Source organism: Mesitornis unicolor, unplaced genomic scaffold (genome assembly GCF_000695765.1).
Source record: "Mesitornis unicolor isolate BGI_N332 unplaced genomic scaffold, ASM69576v1 scaffold12291, whole genome shotgun sequence".
Lineage (NCBI taxonomy): Eukaryota > Metazoa > Chordata > Aves > Mesitornithiformes > Mesitornithidae > Mesitornis > Mesitornis unicolor.
In genome coordinates, this window is record NW_010164671.1 from 84445 (window position 1) to 111372 (window position 26928).

Here is a 26928-nt window from a genome sequence, read left to right on the forward strand (position 1 = left end):
GCAGGTGGAGCATGCAGGCTCACCACACATGTAAGCTTACAGAAAACTGTCTTTTTTTTTGTTAGAGTGGAGTGTTTCTGTCTTGTTTTGTTTTTTTAAATAATTCTGAGAAGAGCTAAAGTCTGAGGAAAAGCTCTGAGCATAATATGGAAGGTCAAATTTGCAGAGTCTAGCTCTTTGTAAGAAAGAATAAGGAAGAGGCAAGAGGAACATGGTAAAGAGATAACAGAGACAAAAAACAATCCTCTTGTCTCTTCATTGGTGCTTCCTGCACACCGTCAGAATGGAAAACTAATGACTTTATCATTATCACAAGCCTTTGGGGGATATTGCAGTTAAAATGAGAAGCAAGGACATCCCCCTCCTTGCTGAATGCTCAGTCTTCATATGATGTCAGGAAGGGCAAGTTTAAACGACAACAACCACCACCACCAAGACAGACCCTCCCAGTTTCTATGTGCACAAGTCCATGGAGCTGCAAAGCCCAGCAGGGCCCACTGTCCAGCCTTGGACTTTCTGTTGCAGTCTTCAGGCACCCACAGACACTGATCCAGTGTGAATGGAAGTTGTGCTGTTTGTAACTGAGCTGTTGCATGACTGAGATGCAAAGCACAGGGAGCTAAAGAGTTCTTGGCTCACTTCTGTCTTTCTCCATATCAGTTTCAGAACTGGGCATTTAATAAAAATTATTCAGTACACCACCATCACATAAAGGAGACAGAAAGAGAGGAAGGAGAAAGGAGCCCAAGTGAATATCAAAGCCTCACATAAACAAGGCTTAATGAAAGCAAACAGCAGCCCATTTTTCTTCCCTTCAGTATGCGGTGAATGTGCAGTTCCTATGAGCGTGCACGGCTTGCGCTTCCTATTAACAAGGTGCACGTTAATAAATTTAACTCAGACAAATTTAACCATCCCAGGGCCACATTAATCAAAAGCCTGACAAGACTAATCTGAAAGAGTTGAGCAAGGAAAATAAAGCACAGCTGACGCAGAGGATGCCATGCCCTCATTGTCCCTGGGCCGCTCCCACTCTATCAGCACTTCCAGTACCACAATAACTCCTGCTCACTGCTCTCCTACTGATCATGATGTCCTCACACCGCTCCTCACCCATCCAACGTCTCTTCACCAGTGATGTTTCCCACTTCCCATGTGTCTACACCAGAGAAGGATTTAGCATATTTAGAGTACTATTAGGTGCAACAGCTATGAAGACCTGTCGAGCTTTGCATTTTACCTGTGGCACTGGCATTATCGAAAAGAACCCCTCAGATTAACGAGTTTAATAACAAGTTTGATATGAAAGCAAAATGACTACAGCTCATGAAAACTATGAATTGTCCAGAACCAGAAAGAAAGAACAAGAGCTATCAATTTTTATTCATTACCACATGCCAAGTTCCCCACTGCTGCAGCTCCACATCGCTTTTCAAGCTGAAATACATACGCATGGAGGATGTACAAACCAATGGAATTATTACTGGGAAATTACTTCAGTCCCTTCATATTTAATTCTGAGTTGTTGCTTTTGAATTACAGTTTTAGCATGGAAAATGTTGACAAACAGGTCCTTCCGTCAGCCAGATCACTTCACAGAGAGAAGAGCATGTCATACAAGACAAGGAAACTGATAAGTAACTGCTGATCAAAGCCACACAGTGCAGCACAAATTAGGCTAAGTGTGTCCCCAAAAGCCATAATTAACCAAGTTGCTTACACAAAATAAGCATATACCGTGATTACTCAGATTTGCCTAGAGGCATCCCCACAGCATAAAACATGGTGTGCTGCTTTACTGTTGTTCCACTTGATAAAACAACAAATATTTTAATCACCTAAGAGTACTGGTGTTTATTTTTGTAGTCTTGGAAACTTGAGAGAAACTGCGTTGCCTCACCTTGACACTCTTAAAAAAAAACTTCTATTTCAGTTCAGATAACTGGGTTTTCTACATGTTCCATTTAGATTGAGCTCAACTGATTCATGGATAGATCTACAGTCCTCAATCTGACTGCATTGCAAAGCTTCTGAGGAAGAGTTGTTCAGTGGTACGTGAGATTTCATGGCATTTTGGTCAGAACTACAAGCTCCCACTGAATTAATGTAAGATCACAAACCAGGGGATATTTATTTCTCTCAAAAACAGAGGACTTTAGCAGCGTAATTGGCAAATGAACCCAGTCACTGAATATTACAACAGCACGCCAATTGCTGTTCATAGCTGGGAAAAAGAGTGATCTTGCACTTTTTTTTCCAAAACCTTCAAAATTTATTTTTGAAACCTCAAAATAAATGAATCATTTCAATTTGGAACATCAACAACAACAACAAAATAAATCAAATTTCTGTTTGAACTGGTTATTAGTTTCCTGATGTTGGAGATATCTGATATTGAACTTTTAAATTAAAAAATGGTGTAAGCTCTCCTCCCTCCTCTGTTCAAAACTGTAATTTGAAAAAGAATTGTAATCGGCTATTCCCCATATTTAGATTTCTTTTTCCAAAGTGAGAAAGGAAGAAAATCAACATATTCACAAAACAGGTTGTCATTGCCACTGCTGACATAACTGCAAGTCGCCAGCATCTTTTTTAATGCTTCATTTGGCTACTTACAGAATTGCTCCAAATCGTCCCTTTTTTTAGAGTCTGGCATGGCAGTGATCGTGAGCAATGGGCATGGATTTCCTCCGAGCGTCTGGCAGAGCGTCTGCTGCCTCCAGTAAACCTTCTTGGGGTTCCTATGTTGTTCCAGGATATCAAGATGAGACTGAGAAAGAAGCAAGGAAGCAGATTTATAAATAAGTTCACGGTCTATAAAATCTGATTTTATTCCACTAGCTGTGTGTTATTATTGGTACTAATTTCATCTCTTGCTAACTTCTCAGCTTCTCTCTTCTGCCAGTTAATCTCAACACCTTTTACATCCCACAGATATGCACAAACCATTCACAATACATCCCCGTTCACTGAACCTGCAGAGGACTATTACTCTTATTTTACCTGAACCTATGTGTTTCTCTTATTAGTATAAAGGAATTTCTACGCATACATGAAGTCCAAAAGACAACTGCCTACTCCTTATATTTCAACAGGAACTGTGTAAAAATGTGAGAAAACTCACTATTTTTGAGAATCTATAGAACTGACTGGTTAGCTGTCAAGCACATGCCAGTGAAAATCAGGAACAACTCCACACCAGAGTTAGCCAAAAAGTTTACATCAAAACAAAATTTTCTACAATCAGTAGTGGGAAATTTGAAGAGTGTCTTTCCAAGAAGTTTTTTAAAAAGGAGATTTTTCTTCCCTCCTCCCTTAAAAATTTATGGCAGTTTTAAACAATTTTTAAGTCCAACAGCTTCTTGAGAAATTTGAGAAAAAGAATTGGCAGCTGAAAAAACAGGATTTTTTGGAACAAATTCTGATCACATTATTACACAGCCACTTGCCACCCACACACCAGATGACGTTTAGTTCTCTCTGTTTACATTGTAATTGCAAGCGGCCAGATTAGAGTACGTAATCCCACCACGGGGTGTTGCTAAGCATTGTGGAGCATCAGTTGCCTCTCGACTGGTAGAACTCAGTATATTACAGTATTGTCCTCCCAGTACTTTAACCAAAACACGCCAATTCCCTGAACAACCCTTGCTTGGTAAATTTTCATCTTTATGAGTCAGAGCTAAATTTTAACCAGTGTTTATGGGACAAGACATTCCTGTTCCTCAGACTTCAGGGTTCGGCATCTTTCAGACTGATTTCCCAGTATGCATTTGAATGCAAACACAGAACTTAAATTTACAGTCATCTATGTAATAAAACAACTATCATACTGCTCTATAAAGGAAATTCAATTATTAGATGCATCTAACAATCTCACATAGATACAGAGAACTCAATATAATCATTTACTTATGTTCCTGGTACACAGTGAAGCTTAATTGGGTATAGCTGCCACAGAGATTTCAGCTAGATATCCAAACAATTAACACTGTGATGTAAAAATAGATAAATTACTGTTCATAAAATAAATGTAATTACTAATGGACAAAAAGTAATGAACTGCAGAGTGCATCCAGTTCAAATAAGATTCCGCAATCTGTATTTCCTGTAAATATGCCTGTAACTATTAAATATATATGATATTTAAAAACATTTTAAAATTACTAATTCCATATACAAGTTTATCTTCTTCCCCAAAGCACTATATATTTAATTGAGCCCTTGCGTTCGTAATCACTTTTAATTTATTACTGATATGTAAAAGCAACATACATCACCAGTGGACAAATGCTTTAAAATGAAATCTACTGGTACACAAAGTTGATTTAGTTTATTTACTGTAGAAATTAAAGTAACATGGAAATGTGTAAATTGCATCACTCGACATTTTAAATTAGTCCAAACAAAGAAACTTTTTAGAATTATTAGAGGCAACAATTTTGCTTTGGCTAACTGGCTGGACATGACTATCAATCATTTCCATCCATAAATCCCATTTACCAAACTTTATGGTCCTTACTGAGTCTGAGTTCATTTAAACTTTTCCTGGGGCAAAATTCTCTTTAACTTCAATGAGCATTTTATTTGAAGAGGCAGTGAAATTCTTTAAGACTTGGCCCTGCGAGTCTAGGAATAACATCTTTTTCATCTCTATTCTATTCAGGTGAGATATTCAGTGATTCCCAGAGCATACAAACTCTCCAAGTCTCTCTTGCTTTTGTGCCAGCAGAAGATAGAAATCAATAACAGTAAAATAATGATGAGGCACTGCATTTCAGTAATAAAGTATGGTGGTGTATAAGTCTACTCAATTCCTCAGTATTGCATTTGTCTTTCCTCCCGCAGACTGTAGTATATACATGCCTTCAAGACTACAGGTCAAACCCCACTACTGCAGCATACACTCTTCCTTATTGATTTTGAGGAGTAACTCTGGTACCCATAAGCCTAATGAGAAGCGAGCTGGCAGCCATAATCTGGACTGTGAAGGCCTGACTGGCCCTCTCCCAGGAATTGGAACTAGCTTCTTTGATCATCTACAATGGGATGTAAAGCAGTTGACAAGAGACTGTTGTCTGAGTGGGAATTAGTCTATGCCTAGCTATGCTAGCATGCTAGGCAGCATGGCTAGTAAGTGGGAGAGGACATTGTCTCCCTTGAAAGCATAGTCTGTTATACCTGGTAATGGCAAATGAATACCACTGCAAAAAATAGTGTGAGCTCAAACTTCACCATCCCACACCAGCATTTATTGCCCAGCAAAAAGTGCTGACAATGGAAACTGGGAATAGAAGAAAGGGGAACTGATCTACTGGAACTGTGTCTTCTTTTTCAGTAACATCTTTCTCATCTTCAACAACAGAGCAAAGCTACTCCCAGAACCATTCATTTCCTTTCTTTAATCCTACCTTCCCTTCAGACCTTGAGCTCTCCTACCTCAATCATAGAGAAAGCACAAGAGATGCATTTCCCAGAAAATTTCCGCACCATCCACCCCTGGCCAGAAGAGAATGTAAAAACCAAATCCTTCCCCTGGAAGCAGACTTGGTTGAACTGAATAATACAATTTACCTTGGACTTGCATTCTTTAGTTTCTGTACTGCCAGCACTGGGTGGGAGTGTCAAATGCCTCCTGACACTCCAGCTGGCACAGAGGAAACAGCTGACAAAGCATTCAAATGAGGTCCAGCACCGTGCCATTGCTGGGTGCAGCTCTGAAAGCTGAGCTGTCACCTTCTGTCAGGAGGAGGAGCAGACAGCTTTCACTTCGGACTTGTCATTATCTTTAGTCTCCTGCTTCTCACCACAAGCAAATGGAGACATCTTTGGTTTGCATTATCTTCTGACTGGTAAAAGTGCTAATGGGATGTGCTTTCATTCCCTATAAATTTCTCTATGCTACCTCAAAATCTCACACCTGAGGCAGCTCCAAACTGTCAGGCCCATTAACTTATCTAGGTGGGCATATCAATATTACCATCATTGTGGAGTAAGTGTAAGGGTAATGGTAGGCCAGATAGCAGACATCGTCTCTGTGAGGGAACTTGATGCTGAAGGTGAGTGTGTAGTAGCATTTTCCTCTCATGCCTCCTCCTGCAGCTGCACTGCAGCGGTAGTGGTTTCTGGGAAAAGATAAAGAGGGAAGGAGATGGTTATCACCTCCAGATGCACATTTGGAGTAGCCATGAAAGAAGTAAACATTCAGAGAAGTGTCTATTCTGAGGCTTCATCTTGTGATGTAGATGGGTTCCAAGTCATTGTACCAAGACTGGGAAAGCCACAATCAAGTACAATCAATCCAATCCCAGCAATGAACAGGTACAAAAAAATATAATCCAAGGCTAAACAATATCCAGTAACACAGCAATGCACCTACAGGCTATATAAAAAAAGAAAGGTTAGAGAAACCATGGCTCCGCTGACAGAGAAGCAAACAGGATCACAATAGTAAGTATCGCTGACCCAGGGGATACACCACATTCAAGAGTGCCTCGGGATTCACGCAGTTAACACGGAGCAGCCCGGAGTTCAGAACTGTGTGCAGCAGTACCGGGCACAGCCAGTCGTGTGCTGCTGATGGATGGGAGTACTTTCCTAGGAAAATAAGTTTGTTTCATTTGGTGAAGGTGCAAATAAGAAGCCAGCTAATACTAGTTCATATGGCACAGTCCAGATGTATTTAAACTAATGCATTCAGCTAACACTGCTGTATTGCTGCCAGCATCCAAATTATCTTGCTTAGAGATGCAGGTATCTATTCACAGCCCTGAACAATGCGATGTGAAAATATTCTACGAAAGCCTGGAGATTTAGAAAATGTGAATACCCTACCAAACCAACCATTCACCTCCACCACAGGAAAAAAGAATAATAAAATAAATTATTATAAACAGGAATAATAAAAAAAAATAAAAAGAACACACATAAAATATTTCAAATATCATCACATGCTCATTCCTGAGTAGGAGGAGAGGGGGCTTGGGTAGAGACTGCATGCAATGAAGTGACCTCATACAAATTTACAGGTCGTGAGCTACTGAAAAAACCTCTCTTTTGGATCCCTCTTTTTTGAGGACTTGATCCTCTTCCTGTCAGGGAGCAGCAAGGACCAGTCGCTTCCTAAAAGATGGGGAGCTGAGTTTGATGTGGAAGCCAGCAGGGCAGGGGCCTCATCAGCCAGGGTGCCCTTCCACAGTACCTGAGGGGAGCATGCCAGGGGATGGCAGACAGGTTCAACCACGCACCCAGATCACCAGAGAAGTCTGTGGTGATGAGGCAGGTCTGGGTCAAGCCACGACGTCTGTCCATGGGTCAGGGTCCAGATCACCAGAGTTGACAGCAAAGCACAGACACAGCGGGGACTGAGCTGGAGCCTCACTACAACAGAGCTTTGACAGGGCTCGAGGTACCAAACTGACTTTAAATGAGCTCATGGGCCCCTAGACAGAGGGTGGCAGGGGGGGCTTCAGGTGAGGCTGGTCAGGGCTGTCAAGGTCTACTACTGCCCTTAACACTTCCTTCACGAAAACTACAGAATCTTAAAGTGAGCTTCTCAGCCTAGTCTCAGGACCAGATCTCTTGCAGGAGACACGCAGAGATGACTTTAGGCTGACTAAAAAAAGTTTTCTTTCAACGGAGATGAAGAGACAATTCATGCATTTTTAGGGAGAAACCTCACAGCAAATCACATCCATAAATACATTTCAAACAATATTTTTCCCACATTGCACCAATTATGCTGTTGCCGAACCTTCTGATTCTGAAGGACTGTGAGGTTTCTTTGACAAATGTTATCATCAATGTTGCATTAAAATGCAAAATAGAAGAGGCAACCAAAAGATGCAATTTCAGCTCCTGAAATTTACAATACTAGTTTATTTTGCTGCCGTTCATTTTTATTCAGAAGGGTGGAGAGAAAATATAATTATTCTTGTCAAATTCTCCAAAATAATCAGCTCTTTCTCACAGGGAAGACACAATACAATGCTGCTGGGTTTTCACCTGAATATAACTGTTAAAAACACGTGGGATGAGTGATACTGATTGGATCAATAGATGGTACAGGAACACTGAGTCACAGTGGCAAACTGAAAAGTCTATGATTTTATTCTCAGCTGAACCCTTCACCCCAAAATTTCTTTTGCAAATAAACCACCTTAATATTGGACAAAGAAACTCAGAGAAAAAAAATGCACTGAACCCACAAATACAGAAATATCTACTTAGCTATTATATATGTATTTCAGTGGATCCTGGATTTGAGTCTTTTTTACTTTTTTAAGTTGGGACAATGACATCTAATCTAGATCCTGTTATGTTTGCCCGTGAAGAATAATTAAGAACCATTTTATCTCCATAACTTCTATTATATTCTGTGTCACTCGGACAGTTAGATGACCTTATTCATAAAGAACTGCCACAAAGTGCTGAGATCTTCCGAGTCCTCCCCTTTGTAATCAGAGGTGTGGGAGGAAGCAGGTCTTTGTGGGCAGACACCGCCTAAATATCTTACATACCCGTTGGGGAAAGTATTCCCACCTGTCCCTAGTGCTCCACTAAAGGCTTCTCTCTCTACAGATCTTTAATTCTGCAGCCAAAAATATCTCTCCTATCTAAAATGCCACTTAACCCAGAGGTTTTGCACCACCAGCTACCTCTGACCTTGATGCTATGCTGGTGGTCAGTGGTCTTGACTCCTGACAACGCTCAGATCATATAATCCTGAGGGTACCAATGCACAGCACTCTCACTACAGCAAACTGCCCATCCAGAACAGATATCTCCAGACTTTTGAATCCCTTCTTGACACCTGCTTCAATCTGTAGCAAACTATCTGGTAGTAACAGGATGTTCACAAGTGGCTTTGTGAGGCTTCAGTATTCTTTGCTCATGTATTAAAGATAAACCACCTGCGTGTAAGCACTGTAAATGATCATGTCTTCCTACTGCATATAATCTAGTCTCCTCACAATACACCGTACAATGGGTACCTCTGAATCTTTCTAAAACAAACCTAAAATATAGCATTTTTCCTCCTTGCCTGCCTCTCCTCCTGCTGCTGTCACCCCAAGATGCCTCTGTTGCCTCCTTGTTACTCCACCTGGCTGATAGATTTTCTTCCTCACCTCTTTTCCATCACAACATTCTACCATACCAGCATGCAGCCCAAATTAACAAGCAAGGAAGAAGGAAGGAAAAAAAGACCCGATACCAACATCTGGTCCCCACTACCTTATTTGTGTTGTCTTTCAAAAAACATTCACAAAGTCTCACACGTTCTCTAGAAACTAATACACTGATTATTGGAAAGAAAATAAGAGACTGAAGTGTGGTGTTTTTAATCAGTATGCAAGCTGTATCTGCTGTGCCTTTCAGTCACTTTGTAATAGTGAAATTATTTTGCTTGCTGCTCTGCTTCAGAAATAACATACAGGTAGCATATTTCTAGCATAGCTGTGATGGAAAGTTAATTAATAATAATTATAATACTACTTATCACTCTGCACGATAATTTTTTGAGCTTAAAAGACCTTTGCAAGCGTTACCTAATTAAAACTCTCTTCCTATTTATCTATTCCCATTCTTTGCGTGGCAGATAATTGACTCTAATTTTCCATCCTTTATAAATGCGGAAACTGAGACATAGACAGGTAAAGCCACACAACTAAAGATACAGGCAGGTCAGTAAAGGAGCTGGATTGTAACTCAGGAATCCAAAAGCACCAAGAACAACACATCTTAGTCATCTTGCCTTTAGACTTCCTGTCTGCAGCATTTAGTACAGTACAAAGTGCTGGTAGTGATGGAATATGGCATTGCATCAGCTTAGACTAAAATGGCAGAAGACAATATCAATATCCCAGATTTCTAGGCCATTTCGAAACAGAGTAGAAATGGAAAGTAGACTATTTATTGCTTCTAATCTGCTGATGTATTCCTCTTGTCCAAAATCCAACACCTGGAGTCTGGTGTCCACATTTTGTGTGCCTTGACCTTCCTACAGGTGTGGCTGCTCAGTGCAATATGCTTTAGTAACACCTTGGTTCACACCGTAGAGAAAGCAGTATTTAACAATTTATGGGGCCCGGCTGTTATTTTGTGGTGTCTGCCACATTGAAAACCGGAAAATCCACACCACAACTTCCCTATCAAGACTCAAGTCCTTGCCAAGGCATCTTTATTGTCAAGTTTGCAGGCAGAATCCCATTTAAAGCAGAGTACTTCCACAGCCATCTTGCTATTAAGGCTATTGGTCATACTGTACAGGTCAGGTGCTCTCAGTGTGAGACTGATGTCTCAGCCCTCTCTTGCAGATATCATCAGAACTGAGAGGTGGCCCACTAATGCTATGATGATGATTTCATCTAATGTGATTATAAAGATGCCCAAGAGAAAAGAGAAGACCTAGTTCTGACATCGCTATGATTACCAAACAGCCAAGTCTTTAGTGGTGATCTGAGAACAAAACACTCCATGTACCTCATTACTATCTGTGAATAGACTATTGTCTGAAAAAACTGGAGGTTAGATAATAAGCTTAGAATGAGCTGTGAAAGAGGCACAAGCACATTGTCACCAATTCAGCATGCTGCCATTGTTCCTTAAAAAATTTGCCAGAAAGGAATATTATTCAAAGCATAAAAGCTGCCAAGACAGCAAGTGAATTAGGTGATCTTACAGTAACTGCAACTCTGTTTATCATGGGTGTATCCTGTCACTTCACGGAGAGGCAATAAAACAGAGCAGAAGTGTCACTCAGCTTCCTCCTGACAAAAGCACCACTAATATTCTCCGTAACATAAAAACTCCTGTGAGACATATAGGAAAGATACATGATGGCAGAGCTGTGCCACAGCATTCATCTTTATGAGTGAGCTATCCCATCTTCAGTGAAGATGAATGTCAAAGATCAGCCAACGCGTATCACCCAGACATCTTGTGAACGTGCCTTTCCTCCCACTCCCACGTTGCTCTCAATAAGAACCTTGCCACAACTGCAATTAAGGGCATCTTTGAGCTCCTCCTCATTTTTGGAGCTCTTTCCTCAAAACACAGGCAGCATGATACCACTATAGCAATCCCACCTCCTATTCTAAACCAAAGTCTGAGTGATCCCAAACACACTTTCTTCACATTCCCTCCCACCTAGAACTTCTCATGACTGGGAATCTCTTTGATAATCACTGAAACAAAAGGCTTAGAGTTTCAGTAGAGTTAAGAGTGCATTTATGTGTAGGCGCACTCTTGCATATACAAGAACATGTGTAAAACATGAAAATACAGTAAATAAGAGCCAACAAGCAGTTATCCTAGATTAATATGTTGGTCTATTCAGTGTAGAGTTAGAAAACACAGAATATTTCAAATCAAATTGCATTCTCTCACATATTCTGAACAAGAATCTGATTACAAGCTTAATTGTACAATCATGGCTTAATCTTGGAAGTCAGCTGCTGTTTAATCGCTGCACAATAACTGCCTTGTTAATGACATGAGAAGCCACTGCTATGGTAATCAACACATAAAGTTTGCCCATCCAGAAGCTCATACTCACAGAAGCCAGAGGTTATAGGCATGCAAAAGGAAGCCATGCACCACAGTATGCTAGCTCTTGAAGTGGAAAAGGTTAGGTGAATAAAGGTTAGTACTTGGAACAAAATAAAATAGGTCCTCAGATTGCTACAGACAGGATGGCAAGCTGAGAGAGGAAAATCCGAGTCTTCAGCACCACCCTGCCCTACTCAAAAGGAAAGAAAAAATAGAAGAGATTACAACAGATATTTTGTATGACTTGGAGGTTTTTTTGTATCAACACAAGTTTGAGGCTCTGCTACTTCTGGAAGGCAGCCCACTGTCATTGTTTGGCTTTATTGTCTCATCAAATTCCCTTGTGAACATAGTCACCTCTGAAATGAACAGCAAAATTGCAAACTACAACACAGATACAATTTCTTACAATGAGAAAACCCATTATTTCACATCAGTTACTAAAATCAGCCTCAGCACGAGTTCAAGAAGAAAGGAGTACCACTGGAAACACCAGAAAAGTTCAGCTCTGTCCTGAGAGCACTATTTACCATGCCAGACAATTATCGTTATTGTTAATTGTGTTAACAGCTTTTGTTTTCTTGTATTTCCCTGTCTGTCTACAGTCATTGGGCAGCCCAAGACCTATGCTTCAACTGCAAGGTATTAGGGGCAAACACCAGACTTTCGGTTTGTTTATACAGTGCCTAATGCATTGTCCATAGAGTCCTGAGACACGATTTCAGTGATGCAATCTGGTAAACAAGAATCACGATGGACAAAGTAGTTGAGACAATGAAAACAGAAAAATAAAAAGGGAGGAAAACTTGTCCCTCAGGCATTCTCAGTCCCAGCTTTCAAGTCATGACAGGTAAGGCCATTAACACCAAATGCTGCAGTATTTCTTTACAAAGTATGTGAACTTCACCCATATTGCTCTACCAGTTCATCCTCAACATATGCATGACCTCTTTTCCACTGCAAGGCTCGTCTTCTTGCTTGCACCAGCCCCAGCTGCATCATTCCCAGATGTCCCCCACTCACAAGCGCTCAACTGAGTTCATTTACTCACACCTGTAATTTTTCTACTTATTCTATTCTGTCCCCCAGCACAGATTTCCTAATCCAAAATATACCAATTATCCTAACCCTCAAAACTCTTTCAGTCATCATCTTTATAATAATTACTAAATGTTGTGGGTAACATTTTGGAAGCCTTGAGAAAATAAAGCAGGGTTCATTCAACCTACTGAAACCCCAAGCTCCATGCTTGTCTCCTTTGACTGTAATAACCAGAATGATTCAGGGATCAGTTTTTTGCATGGAAATGAGATGCCTGGGTGAGCATACTTCTCACATGAGTCAAGCTGCAGCTCACATACAAGTTAAAGATGAGACTGATCTATTTTAGTATTCTTCTTCTGAGGCTCTGACACTGCAGAATCTGCTTGAAATGGGGAATTTGCATAAGTATCAGCCCTGAGCTTGTCAGAACACCTTTACACCACTGTTGCCTGACCCCAGTAGAAAGACAAAAGTTCCCATAGGACAGCGAGTAAAGCTGATCCTTACTGCTCCTGCTATCGGGACAAGGTCTACATGGTGTCAATAAGCATGGTCCACTGCCTTCCAGGATTTGAGTTCCAGCTTTGTAGAGAAGGGAAGCTCATGAAGACACTAAAGCATAGAGATAAATTCATAAACAAATAAATAATTGTGTATTTGCTCATCTATTTCTACATATATATTTATATGGGTGTGTATAGTGTATATCCACATAAACCCTCACCTTCAAACACCCCTATGTGTGGCAGTTAACCCTTTCTTTAGCTCCATCATGTCTCTTATAAAAGTCAATGTATGCCAAAGAAAAACAATTATCCCATCCAGCTCATTTCTTCCTGAAGAGGGGAAAAAGCCACCTGTGCTACCTTTGTGTGTTAAGCTTCCTCCTATTCCTGGCTGCATGAGCAAGGTTGGAGCACTCCCCCTTCCCTTTCCTCCTCCTTTCTCCTGGGGAAGTGAACTCCGCCCATGCCCTGTTTCCCTCCAGGCATCTAATACAAAGATCTCACTCCTAGCTGTTTTCTGAAGGTGGAAGCACATAACACACTAAACTAGCACCAATTTGGAGACATTTGAAAGAGGTGGCACCGGTGGTCAAAGGTTAACAACATCATTACAGTTAACAGGAGGGGAACAGAAGGGAAAGGAAGCCACAAATTATTCACCAAAAATGCACTTACTTGTAGTAGCAGATATCATGGCCTGCCCGAAGCCAGTGAGGCCTGCCCTGGAGAGCTTCCTTCACTGAATACAGGACCAGCTGCATACCTACATAAAACAAGACAGTTTCAAGTGACATGACTTCCTTGACTGGAAAGGAGAGAGCTGAGGAGGAAAAGGCTAAAAAAGAAGCATCATTATTTTGTCTGTGCTCTCTCTGCAGATAGTTTATGCAAAGTAAATACATTTCCCAAAGCTCCACACTTTGTTCTGATATAGCTATGTCTGTATAAAAAGCACCTTCAGAAGAAATGAACTGAATGGAGTTCATTAGAAAATAAATTATCTGACTGGCCCCTGCAAAGGAGGACTTCAAGCTGCTCTGTTTACAAACAGAGGAAGGGAAAGAAAAGAATAGGAATCGAGGTATCAACAAGATCAGTAATTTGGTTAGTCAAATATTTTATGCTTGGCTGCACCATTATTGAATCCTTAATCCTACTGCAGCATTAGAGATCTGCGGTGCATCCAATACTGTACCTCCAGAAAGTAGCAAGCAAATCTAGGTTTCAAACTTGCCATTAGACCTAAATAATACCTATGTGTCCTAAATGCCGGTAACAATAGCATCCATCTTTGTACTGTATTATACCAGAAGATGACTTCTTCCTGACCTCCAAAATATTATTATTTTATGCCCCGAGGTACGAGGCTTTCTCTGATCTGAGCTGCATTTTACTCACAGATCCATGACACCAGCACATCTACAGGCAGTTTTTGTATCAAATCCCTTTGCTCTAAACACCTGCCTGCTCTTTTACAGGTCTGGTGAGGATCCTGCCCTCACCAGTGATGCACACTGCCTGGGGTGTCCCTGGCAAGGTGATGGGGGCTGCAGGGGTGGTCTCTGCCCCGGGGTGGTGCCAGACAGCTCCAGCAGACCCAGCACAGCCGCAGCTGAGCCCAGCAATGATACTGGCAGCACTTCTGTGAAAGCATATTTAAGAAAGGGAAAAAACGCCCTTTCAAATATTTATGCATGTTGCTAAGTTGCCCCCTGAGCCCTCCCTTGGCTTTTCTTGGGCTGGGAGGAGGTGATGCTTGAAAATCATTAATACTGATGACATATTTCCATAAGCAGCTATTCAGTTTGCCTTCTTCCTTTGGGCTTCTCTGTTAAACTCTTCAGCACTTTAAGAGCTGGCAAGTGTACCTGGCAAAAAATGCCTTCCAGCTCACCTTTGGCTGTGGTGTGGGGTAACATTAACTATGCTACAGCTAGGAGTAACCTCTATACCTCTTTTTCGAGCACCACAAGCCATGTACAAGAAGCAATTGTGTGTTTGGTTCCAGTTTTTCCTTTCCACTTTCCCTATGGAAACATTCAGTTTTAGAAAGCAAACACAAATGAGGTTTTTTGATGAAATCCCATTATTTCCCATGGTAGGGTAAGTTAGTGGAAAAGAGGGAAGGAGAGAGGTGGCTGCACCTCCTAACTTGCTCTGCTCCTGAAACTATTTAATTAAATATCCCTTTTGCTGATTGGAAAGTTACAGAGGACCACCCAACCAAGAGCAAAAGAGAAGGGAAAAATCAGAACAAATCAGTAACCATGAGCTGTAAAGTATTGCCACCCATGGCACTTTGGCACGGCATCACAACTGGAAGCTTTTAGTATTATGGCATGGGCATTAGCCCAGGAAAGTGCAGAGGGAATGTAGCGAATAAACAGCATCTCTTACCAACAGTCTGTGTAAATATTATGCATGTGTTGGAAGGGGTAATGAGCCTCACTCAGCCAAGCCAGATAAGCTAGAGCTTCATTGCCCTCTCAGAGCAGCAGAAGTAACCCACAGAATTGCTTTAACAGCCAATCCCATGGACAAGCCATACAAAAGCAAGCCATGGCTTAGCCTCCTTACATTGGACAGTATTTTCACATTTTTCTTCCAGATATATTTTTCATTGCACACTTTGAACATGACAGTCATGTACAATTTGAGGTGCACAAAATGAGGTTTTAAATGCTGACAAAAGCCAAACTAGCAGATAACAAGCAACCCTTCACCAATAATAGCCAGAATCTCTAGCGATGAAGCTACTGGTTGCTGTATCAGAGGCTGTACTGGGGTTTACAGTAGGACCTTAATGTATTCCATTTTCAGTCTGCTATCAGATACACCAACACTGCATTGTTTGGTAATTCAGGGAAGCAGAGCAAGATGAAAAAAAAATAATTTCATTTGGGATCCATATGAATACTTGAACTCCAGCCCTTAGGGTTAAAGAGCAAATGCCCTTGTAATTCATTATGCCACTCATCCAGCCAGTTTCTCAAATACAAGTGACAAGTCCTTCCAGCTCATAGTGCTATTTATTTTAGGTACATTGATCCTGAGAGAGTTATCCTGGTGATGTCGAAGGCTGTAACCACAGGGCTTCAGAGGAATGCAAAGGCTGGTATTAGGGACTTATTAAACATTCTGAGTCAGGTCTTGAGCCGCTGTAAATTAACTCAGCTCCATGGAAACAAATTAAAAAAAAATAAAACAGCCTATGCCAACTAAGAATTCAACCCACAGTCTCCGTGCAGAAGAAATAACTTCTCTTCTAAAATGGGCATTGAAAGCTGAGATTTTCCCTGCCTATTTCTGAGCAATACCTTTCATCCAGAACCACAGACTATGACAGGAGCTCAAAGATAGCCAGGAACAGAATTTTTTTTATCATTAATATCAGCAGAAGTCTCAGCAGGTCTAAAGGCAGAGTTGTCTTTCCGGATAAGTCTAAAGAATCATGAATATTTGTTTGAGGATTATCTACATTTATTTGAATCTTAAAAGCACTTTCCAATCCTGTGATGTTCATTCAATTCCAACAGATCATCATTTTTTATTTTTTTTTTCTCTTTTCAGTGCCATTCTTCCTCAGTTCTGGTCTCTAAACACAGAATAATGACATTTTTTTCCCCACAAATCCTCTCCCCAGACTCAATATTCAGCTTATTCCTCAGTCCTCCTGAGGATAGAGAAAGGTCCTTTGACAAATCTAAAGTAACTCTTTCAGTGGATTTCAGGGTAGATAAGATTAAACTTAGTCTTCCCTTATACTTATGACATGGAAAGTTCAGAACCTTTATAGCATTAAAAAGATATTCTTGTGAACAGAAGATTATCCCAATTCCCCAAAGACTCATACCGTAATTAAATTGACTGTTGAACTTCTCACAGTTGATAATGTTGAAGCGATAGGGAACTGCTAATTTCATGTCACGAACTTCAAAGTAGAACCACTGGTGATGCTGGTTGCTGTTGACATCAGCATTCATAATCAAGTCATACTCAAACCTGTTAAGGAAGATTAATAAAAAAAAAAAAGGTGGCCATGAACATCCCACCAGTCTGCCACCGAACCTGCTGAGGTAAGCAGGCTACACAACCAAATCCATTAATATCCTGTGAGCATCAAAGAATGCCATCAAACTAGTGGTGCCCAAACACACAATTACATACTCATGCTATGTTAGTCAAAACTTTTTGAGCTCTGCTTTCTCACTCCTGTTACTTTCCTGACACACAGGTGTTGGTAGGTGTCATAAGCACTGCATCATACAACCTGCTTCCCTGGCCAGCCCTTTCCAAACCTAGGAGAACTTCAGCACTTCACGCTGTGGTCACAGCAGCCACTGGTGGTTGGGATGCAGCCACTGGTGTACTTACTCACGCACTTGGATGGCTTTGCGGAGGTTTCCCGATTCAAAAGTGGAGAAGAATGTCAGACAGCTTGGAGTACCTGGGCTCGAGTGACTGCAGTAAATCAAAGCAAGGATATCTATAGCAGGATATTTCAAAGACAAGACTTCCCCAGCACCTTTTGTATGATCAAATAGTTTAAAATATTTTTTTTAATAAGCAAGACCCTGAGAAGCAGCAAGAGGCGAACAAACCCACAATCTTCCTATCCAACGCAGCATCCTTTTTGACTCTTGCTTAGTGATTCTACATCACATCTTCTTTTCCTTCCCAACGTTCCCTTTTGTCCCAGTTCATATTTACTTTCTTTATCCCAGCTGCTTCCCCTACTAAGTTATTTCCATTAGTTTATTAATTGCACAAGGCAGCTTTATACAAATATATACTTTTATACTTTTTTTTATATTTACTTTTACTATACATGTACTCTTCCCTTATCTGTATAGTTTTCTTCTCCTAAAGATTAGAAACTCTTAAATTAATCTTGACCAACTTCACAACTTTCTCCTACCTTAGACTGTCCTTCACTTTTTTCCTCTAAAGAATATTTTCTGAGTCACTCATCCTTTCTCTAAATGTAGTTTCTTCTATACCTTCTTCTGGGTTATTTCTTCTCTAACTTTATCTGAGCTGAACAAGAAAACTAAGCTCACTACTAAACCCAGCACTGACAGTGCCCATGGTTACAGCACTCAATTTAAGTCACCCACCTGGGCTCGTCTATATCAAAAACAGTTCTGCCAATCACATCATCTGGCTGGATTAAGCGGCGAACATCATCTAGTACTTTGTCCCTAAGGTAAACAACATAAAAAAACAAATTGTAATGACACTGTGAGAAATCTTAGTACAAAGTAATCTTGTAGAAGAAATATGAGGAAGCTTAGAAAATTCATTTGAAGGACTAGTAAGGAAGAGGACTTCCACATGCTAATTCCAAGTGAATTTCATTTGTGTGTTTGGTTGGGGGTTTTTTGGTTATTTTTTTTTGTTTGGTTTTGTTGGGTTTTCTTTTCCCCCATGAGAAAGCTGCTTCTCCCTTCCCATTACAATAACTTACCTTTTGCATTAAATGACTGGTTCTGTACAGTTTTTATTCTCTACAGTACTCTGTCAAGTTTGATTTACCCTCAGTTCTTCCCAGTCAATCTCCCAAATGGCCAGTCTTGCCCTGTGAGGTAATATCTGCCATAACTTAGATTTACTAGTGGCTTTTCCTTAAAGTAAACAGACAAACTGCCGTAACTACTAGCCTGTCTCACAGTGAATCTTGACTCTAAATCAAGCTAATTTCTACTCATTATTAAACTGAAATTCTCTGATGCCTAAAGATGACCAAATGTAGAATACCAGATTTTCTTCCTGACCTTTGCAGCCATGATGCTATGCCCTGAAGCATGATATGATTATTCCCATTTTAACTGTATGGTTACACATGTTATTATAGTCATAAAAGCAAAGCTTTTAGAGCAACAGTGCAAGGAGAAGTTGGTAGAGTGATTTTGCCTCTAAGTAAGATTTTTGGCTTTTATATTCGCTGTAGAAAGAATCATTATCTCTGTAGAGGTCAGAAATGAGTGGTCTTCACAAATGCCATTCGATTAGCATTGAGCAACTTTAAAGTTTAGCACAGAATCCAGCCTCTCTGGTATGTGCTAAAAATTCCCTATGATACTAAAAGAGATGCAAAGTCATTGCACACAGACACACATGGACAGACAAAATGGTAGTTATAAGAGCTTCCTCTCTCAGCACAACTTCAAAACACAGCTTTCTCCTCATCTGAACACCTGAAATAACGTGAGAAAAACATCAGCCTCTAGCAGCGCGCCAGAGGAGAGACCTCATTTTATTTCTTTCTTCATGTAGCATGCCATATATGCTGTCATCTCCTAGCAGACTGGGCAGCAGAGAGGGAAAGCAGTTTACTTACCTTGTCCCCACTGATGCTCTCTAGCTCATGAGAGACTTCCCAGAAGCAGAGGCACATGCTAGGGAAGGAGGAGTAGCTTCTGGAGGACCCCATGGAGTCGGCAAAGAGTGAGAGGCACAGCGAGGAGGGACACAGTAGTAGAAGGGTAGACAGGGAGATTCCCAAGAACAACCTGACACAGACACACAGCTCCAAGGGAACAGAAAGGAATTTTCCATAAAAAGCCAGATGGGACTCACTGTTGCAAGCACTAAAGGTGGCTGGATTAAGAGCAAGACTGAAGCCAAAACCATAGCTCAACAGGACACAGAGTCTTCTCCGTTTAGAAAAAGAACTTGTTCTCACTTTCATTCTAACAGGGTCACAGATTCACAGCTCTTTATGGGACTTGGTCTGCTTACTTTAAGGAAAAGCCACTAGTAAATCTATGTCAGAGCTTTGACAGGTCAGGGCCCCATCACATACAGAGATACTGATACATGCATCAATAACTAGCTTAATCAATAACAACTTGGAATATGAGGTAGGTAAGTCTCTGGATTCACAAAAGCCACAAAAATCTCACTCCAAGGTTGCCACTACCACCTTCACCTATGAGGCAAAGAAAGCAACTCGGAGAGTTCACATTTCATCCACTGACACACAGAATGTCCATGTCAGAGGTAGGAAATAAGCCTGCTGGTTCCTAATCCTGTTTGTAACTCAGTTAGAATCTGTTTTCCTTTCCTCAAGAGGAAAACCTGAATGAGATCATACTGCTTTTTGGCCTATCTCCTTGTGAAAAATCACTGGATATCTCAAAATTAATTCTATAACTTTCTAGAACATTGAGATGTGCTTGTCAGAACATACCGGTTTTGAGCCTGAGAGCTCTCAGTGTGGTAATTATTACATTAAAGCACAATCACCTTTGAACCCCATACTTGCGCTCCAACATGGGCTTGCTGTGAGGAGGTGGCTGGTGACCCCAGAAATCAGGGAATGCCAAGTCTTTGTACTCTGGTATGGACTTAACACATTTGGCTCTGGCTATGTAGAAGCGAGGGCTGTGGAAGGGGATGTCCGCTTGGTGCTTCTCCAGAAGACTTGTCAGTGTGTCTGAGCTCTCCAGCCTTCCTCCAGGACTAGGATTTATCGAGGCCCCAGATTCAGCGTAAAACATTTTTTTGTACCAAGCAGCCTCTTCTGCAAGAGGACGCAAAGTAAGCATGTGACTCCTGGATAGATCTTCCTCTTTGCAGGAGTCTGCATCTGGGGCTGCTTCTACAATGTCTCTTTTTGCATCAATTTGATCCCATTTGCATTTCTCCTTCTTTGTCCAGCTCTGCAGTGGGACTTTGAAATCCTTTTCCCCTGGATCTGGTTCCATCTCTGTGACAGTTTGGTTTCTCCATCTGCAGTTTTGATGTTTCACAGAAGTAGCACTTGGAATGAAATGAGAGGGAGTAGAGGGAAGACTCTCAGTCCTGTCCTCCAAGCTCTTCTCTTCCTCAGATTCTGATTCAATCTCCTTTAAATTTAAAAAGCAGAAGAAATTGAAAGAAACTAATTACAGATTGTGTCTCCTTCCAAAGGAAACCTTTCAAGGAAGAAAGAGAAAATATTTACAAATCTCCCAAACCTGTACTCATCCAATAAAACAGCCAGAGTAAAATCCATGGACGACCTGCCAGAATTTCTTTACCCACAAAGCTATTTCAACAGTAGTCCTCAGAAAGTAAAAGGATAAGACTGAGTCATCTGGCTGAGTCATCTCCAACCAAAGCTCATTATTCTAACAAATTAGAAAAGATAATTTGCAAAGCATCTTTTTAGAGTATAAATGTTACAGCAGGGTAAAGAAGGCAAATCTGTCATGCAAAACTCCTCCCTTGCCTTCAAGCAAGTGTATAAATTAATCCCATTTGGCTACTTAGGGTCATAATAAATGTCACAGCATTTTGTCTACAGGAGATACATGAAGCCAGTGGTCCTTTCCAGATTCATATTTCAATCATAGCTTTAGGTATCCAAAATTCCAAGATGTGTAATAAGAGCAATATTCCTCTTCATTTCTTGTCCCAGACTGCAATAGAACAATGATGTGAACTGTGCTTTTCACTCAGCGGCAGTGCAATCTTCTCCATCACTTCTTTCAAACCACTAGTTGACAGTATTTCTTTTCTACATCTCATTCTGATCTTGGTATTGCTGTTGGAACTGCCAGCAAAGATATAAATTATCTGACAGATTTCTCATGTAGCAACTGATTCAATAGTGCTTAGTTAATCCATATCCAGCCAAATGTGCACCAAACAACATCACTTTCTATCACTCTTGATGCACACCAATAAACTATAGCAAAAAGTGTTAATCTTTGTTTTTCCAGGCCTATTATACATCTAGATTTCCTTTTGCAATAGCCTTGTCTAGTTATCTCTCGCCAGTACTCCCTTTCAAGTATTTCTTAAATACTTGAATATTCACAAATAAAGGAAGCCACACTATGATATTACCTGGAAATTCTGGGAAAGTTCAGGACACATTGCTTCATATTGTCCAAGATCTTCCTCTGGCCGATCAGGGACTGGCCTTGATCTCAATTTGTTCACATCTGTCTCCAAGTCGTAATCCTACAACAGCAAAATTAGAAAAGCAAGTGTATTAAACATGCCCCACAAGATGACTGTGATTTCCATAGAACTGTTTGAACAGTTACTGATGGAAGTGTAGAGTCAAGCTGCAGTTTGGTTGGTATTACTTGTATGCATAGAATCATTTAATGTAGCTGTGAAATGTTTGTAAATCACAACAAACACCAGGAAACATTGTGATTTCTCATGCAAAAAAGGTAAACTAAAAGTTCATTATCCATTCCCTGCTTGCTTTCCCTTTAGAAAAATTTATCATGGGAGATATAGGACCAGCACACCAAACAAAGAGTACTTAAAACTCATATTCAGAGCAAGCTCATATGGAAAAAAAACCCCAAACTGCTCACATCTACTTGGCATATCCTTATGAATAATGAACTAGTTCAGAGGCATATAGGATCTTTTTCTGAATGAATAACTAATTAAAGAAGGAGATAAATTCACTATTAATCTTATTCTTAATAAGCATCTTGACAAGCTCTAACATTCAGATAAAAACAGCCAGACAGGGGCAAGTTAGGACACTGAGCTAATGTGGGGTTTTTTTTAACTTCCTTTTTTTGTTGGTTGACATCAGTAGAATACTTGAAGAGAAAAAGATAGGGCAAGTAATGAAAACGCCCTTCCACAGAAGTCTCAATCATATCTAATTAGACTGCATTTGCAACTTCATTTCTTTAATTTGCCTTCCCAAACCAGTCTGTGGATAAGACTTATTAGCAACATTCACTACTTCACATTTGCAGATGTGCTTGTAAGTATTTTCACAACAAAAGAAGTTTGCACTCTCATTCTCAGATGGTAGCAGAGATGGGTTTTTTTGCCAGGTAGGTCATGACAGGGAGAGTGAAAAGGAAGAAGTCAGAAAAGTATTGAATAATTAAATATGTTATTTGGAATCTAGGTTCAAATGCCCCATTTTTCTTAGGGTAGTTACACAGCATAAATACACTCTAATGTGGGAAGAAAAAGAAGATTAATCTTTCCTAGGTAAAAATTTAATTTTCCCCTATTAAGTGCCATTTCTAGTCTACACCTAAAGGAATTCGCTTCGAGAAGAGGAGACTGAGGGGTGACCTCATTCATGTTTATAAATACGTAATACATGAGTGTCAGGAGGAAGAAGCCAGGCTCTTCTCAGTGATGTCCAATGACAGGACAAGGGGCAATGGATACAAGCTGGAGCATAGGAAGCTCCATGTGAACATAAGAAACTTTTTCACCATGAGAGTGACAGAGCACTGGACCAGGCTGCCCAGAGAGGTTGTGGAGTCTCCTTCTCTGCAGACATTCAAAACCCGCCTGGACATGTTCCTGTGTTACCTGGCCTGGTGATCCTGCTCTGGCAGGGGGGTTGGACTGGATGAGCTTTCAAGGTCCCTTCCAACTCCTAATATTCTGTGATCCATCATTTGTCCCTGACTGTGCATATGATTCCAATGGTCAGTCTGTCTGCAGGAACAGAGAAGTCACCAAACCCACATCACCCTGTCTGAGAAGCATAGCAATTAATAAGATAAATTCAGGGGGCTCTCTTCAATGAAAGTAAGGGATTTCTCTTTTTCTTCTTTCAAGTATCATTCAACTATGATATTACTCATGCAGCATATTTATGTGGGACTGCATGCATATCTACATTCTCTGCTTAGACAACTGATCAGGATGTCAAAATGGACAATGAAAGTTTTGCTTTCCAGTATGTGGATGATTAAGAAAACTATGACTCATATACCTACTTCCTCCTTACTCTCCATATCCTCATTATCCAGGTCATTTTCGGTCTCTTCCTCTTCATCACTTTCACAGTCACCTACAGAAGTAGAGGCAAAGGAGTTCAAGCTAATATCCCTCTCAGGTCCACCTCCAGAAACACGTGCAATCTCTTCCATGTGTGCCACACGCCTTCAAACTACAATCCACCACAACCCTGATTAAGGCAAATCCCATTTATTAATCTAGTATAAATGATTTTGGCACTAAATCACCCATGTTTTAAAGCTCTGTTCTCTTGGACTTGAGCACTGCCTTTCAAAACCAAGACAAATGTGACCATGATATGGATCCAAGTCGTATTACAAAGCAATACAGAGATTTTCTGCTTGGCTGCAACAATATTACAGGATTCTCTTAATCTATATTATCTAGATTAGGGTGTTTTACTGCTATCATTATCACAGTATTTGAGCATCTTCCACATGAAACTGAAAGCAACAGAGAAATTGCTTGTATGTATCATAGAGTCTACCATTTTTTCTTTTCTGTGGAGTAACTAACCTGTCTGTGCTTTAAGCTCTGCTTTTCAGCAAGTGTTTGCTTCTTTTACTCCAGCAGTGCAACTGCTATTTACTTTTATTTTAGAATGGGAAAAGGAAAGTACTCCCTGCAATTCTTTACTGGAAAAAGCTGCAGGGCAGTGTTCTCCCTCAAACAGTCGTGTACAGGCACAATTGTCCCTCCCTATGTTGTTGTTGTGGAGCAATGGCATCTCCAGCCTCTGTTGTGCCCACTCTGTTCTGTTATTTTTTGGATAACAGAAGGATATTTTTTTCCCTTGCTCCTTTTAATCTTCTCTTATTTATTCTCCAAACAGAATTTCCAAGCTTCAAAAAGACCTGGAAGTAGTTTCAGCTCTACTGACTGACACTGCAGGCCATCAGATTAATTTTAAGTGTAAATCTAAGGACTAGGCTGCCAAGACTCCCTTTCCCCAGACCCCACATTTAATTCTCATGTCATCCTCCTTTTCCTCCTTCTGAAGTCACCCTTCAGCCACTTACCTTCAGATGCCTCACATGGAGGTTCAGCCTTGGCATTCCCAGGAAGAGGGAAGGAGTAGGAACTTCTTATTGTCACCACAGGCAGAGGCTCCTTGGGGTAGCACTTTCTCAGAATCTGGGTCACAATGTTTATGATAGGATTCAGATTGCTGCCAGATAAGCAGTCCTAGGAACCAAAAGAAAACAATGTTAAGAATTGTTTCTTACAGTTGTCCTGCCTATTACACACAATCTCACAGAGCAGAGGCAGTCTTCTGACTAGAATATGAAATCTTTATATTTACGGCGCCTTTTTTTTCACCTTCTTTTTAACATTAAAGAAATATGCCTAGAATAGCAAGACCTCAAGTTATTGCAGTCAATTTCTTACAGGCTAACATGGATCTCAGGAGAACTTACACTGCTGCTTGTGGCACTTAGGGACATGGTTTCGTTGTGGACTTGGCAGTTGGACTCAATGATCTTAAAGGTCTTTTCCAACCTATGCCATTTATAAGACACACCATTCCTTAGCTCTGCTAAGACATTATAGTCAAAGTATATTGAAGGAATATTACTGACCTAATGGTAAGTAGCACAGGGGAAAGGGACCCGGGGGTCATGCTGGACCATGAAGCCAGCAGTGTGCCCCTTGCAGCCAAGAAGGCCAATGGCATCCTGGGCTGTATTAGGAGGGGTGTGGTGAGTAGGTCGAGAGGTTCTCCTTCCCCTCTACTCTGCCCTGGTGAGACCACATCTGGAATATTGTGTTCAGTTCTGGGCCCCTCAGTTCAAGAAGGACAGGGAATTGCTTGAAAGAGTCCAGCGCAGAGCCACAAAGATGATGGAGGGAGTGGAGCATCTCCCTTATGAGGAGCGGCTGAGGGAGCTGGGTCTCTTTAGCTTGGAGAAGAGGAGACTGAGGGGTGACCTCATTAATGTTTATACATTTGTAAAGGGTGAGTGTCAGGAGGAAGGAGCCAGGCTCTGCTCTGTGATGCTCAATGACAGGACAAGGGGCAATGGGTGCAAGCTGGCGCATAGGAGGGTCAACCTGAACATGAGGAAAAACTTTTTCACTGTGGGCATGACAAAGCATGGCCCGGGCTGCCCAGAGAGGTTGTGGAGTCTCCTTCTCTGGAGACATTCAAAAACCCGCCTGGACGCGTTCCTGTGTGACCTGGTCTGGGTGATCCTGCTCTGGCAGGGGTTGGACTGGATGAGCTTTCAAGGTCCCTTCCAACTCCTAACATTCTGTGATTCAGTGAAGGCATGATAGCAGCATAAGCTAAAACATCCTAACTAACAAAGGTAACAGTAGCACTAAAAAGATATGCTCTTTAACATGGATTTAAAAAAATCCTGCAGGGAAGTCATGTATATATTTTTGCTGCCAACTCATGCCAAAATCTGTGTTGCTGCATATTCATCACAACTATACCCAGAACTATCATGCCAAAACTAACATAGGGAAGGCAGCACATGATTTCACTATATTCAGTATACACAATGTACACTCAAAGAGAGCATTCCCACTATTCTCTATTCTATGTGGTTACACATTAGACCCAATAGTTAGTCTGAAAGATCACTATAGATTACCTAGTCATAAAAGATTTAATTCCTGCAGTAGCCCACATTTTCTACTCCGGAAGAGGAAAGAGAAGCATAAGGAGCTACAAGACCCAGATGTGCTTTGAAGACATAGAATATTTTTGTATTTTTATTACCATGCTATGCAAGTTAACTCCTTGGTCTATTGTTGCAAAGAGAACAACCTCCTCCTCCCCAGAACTAAAAGCAAAGACCCCCTGGGAGCTCATAGTAGGTGAATGTCTCCAATATAACAGAGACAAAGTTTGGATATGCAAATTATAGCTGCTGCACAAAGGTGAATTTTTATAAACTTAGTAAGTGCAATGCTCAGAAAACCAAGCCTTCAGGTTTCCCAAAGGAACAGCTCATCTACACCCCAGTCTCCATCAGAGACACTGACTGATCAACAACATATCCTTTCAATTTCATAAGTTGTACCATGCCTATCAGCATTTTACTTTCAGAGGCTTGAGACTAAGATTTAGCTCATCAGCGCAAGAAAG

At 40.8% G+C, this 26928-nt stretch overlaps 1 protein-coding gene across 1 annotated transcript in view; it reads right to left on the reverse strand.

The window, feature by feature from the left end:
- Nucleotides 1-26928, reverse strand: part of AGBL1 (ATP/GTP binding protein-like 1) — a gene marked incomplete at its 3' end in the record, with an annotated part of 138929 nt that overhangs the window by 69198 nt on the left and 42803 nt on the right. Inside the window, exons 8-17 of the mRNA XM_010194396.1 lie at nucleotides 24851-25016; nucleotides 23810-23883; nucleotides 21936-22052; nucleotides 20349-20950; nucleotides 18218-18301; nucleotides 17475-17561; nucleotides 16954-17102; nucleotides 13776-13863; nucleotides 5981-6125; nucleotides 2617-2770 (exon numbers count right to left, since the gene is read on the reverse strand). Coding sequence (XP_010192698.1) covers nucleotides 2617-2770; nucleotides 5981-6125; nucleotides 13776-13863; nucleotides 16954-17102; nucleotides 17475-17561; nucleotides 18218-18301; nucleotides 20349-20950; nucleotides 21936-22052; nucleotides 23810-23883; nucleotides 24851-25016 — 1666 coding nt within the window. The remainder of the gene's footprint in view (nucleotides 1-2616; nucleotides 2771-5980; nucleotides 6126-13775; nucleotides 13864-16953; nucleotides 17103-17474; nucleotides 17562-18217; nucleotides 18302-20348; nucleotides 20951-21935; nucleotides 22053-23809; nucleotides 23884-24850; nucleotides 25017-26928) is intronic.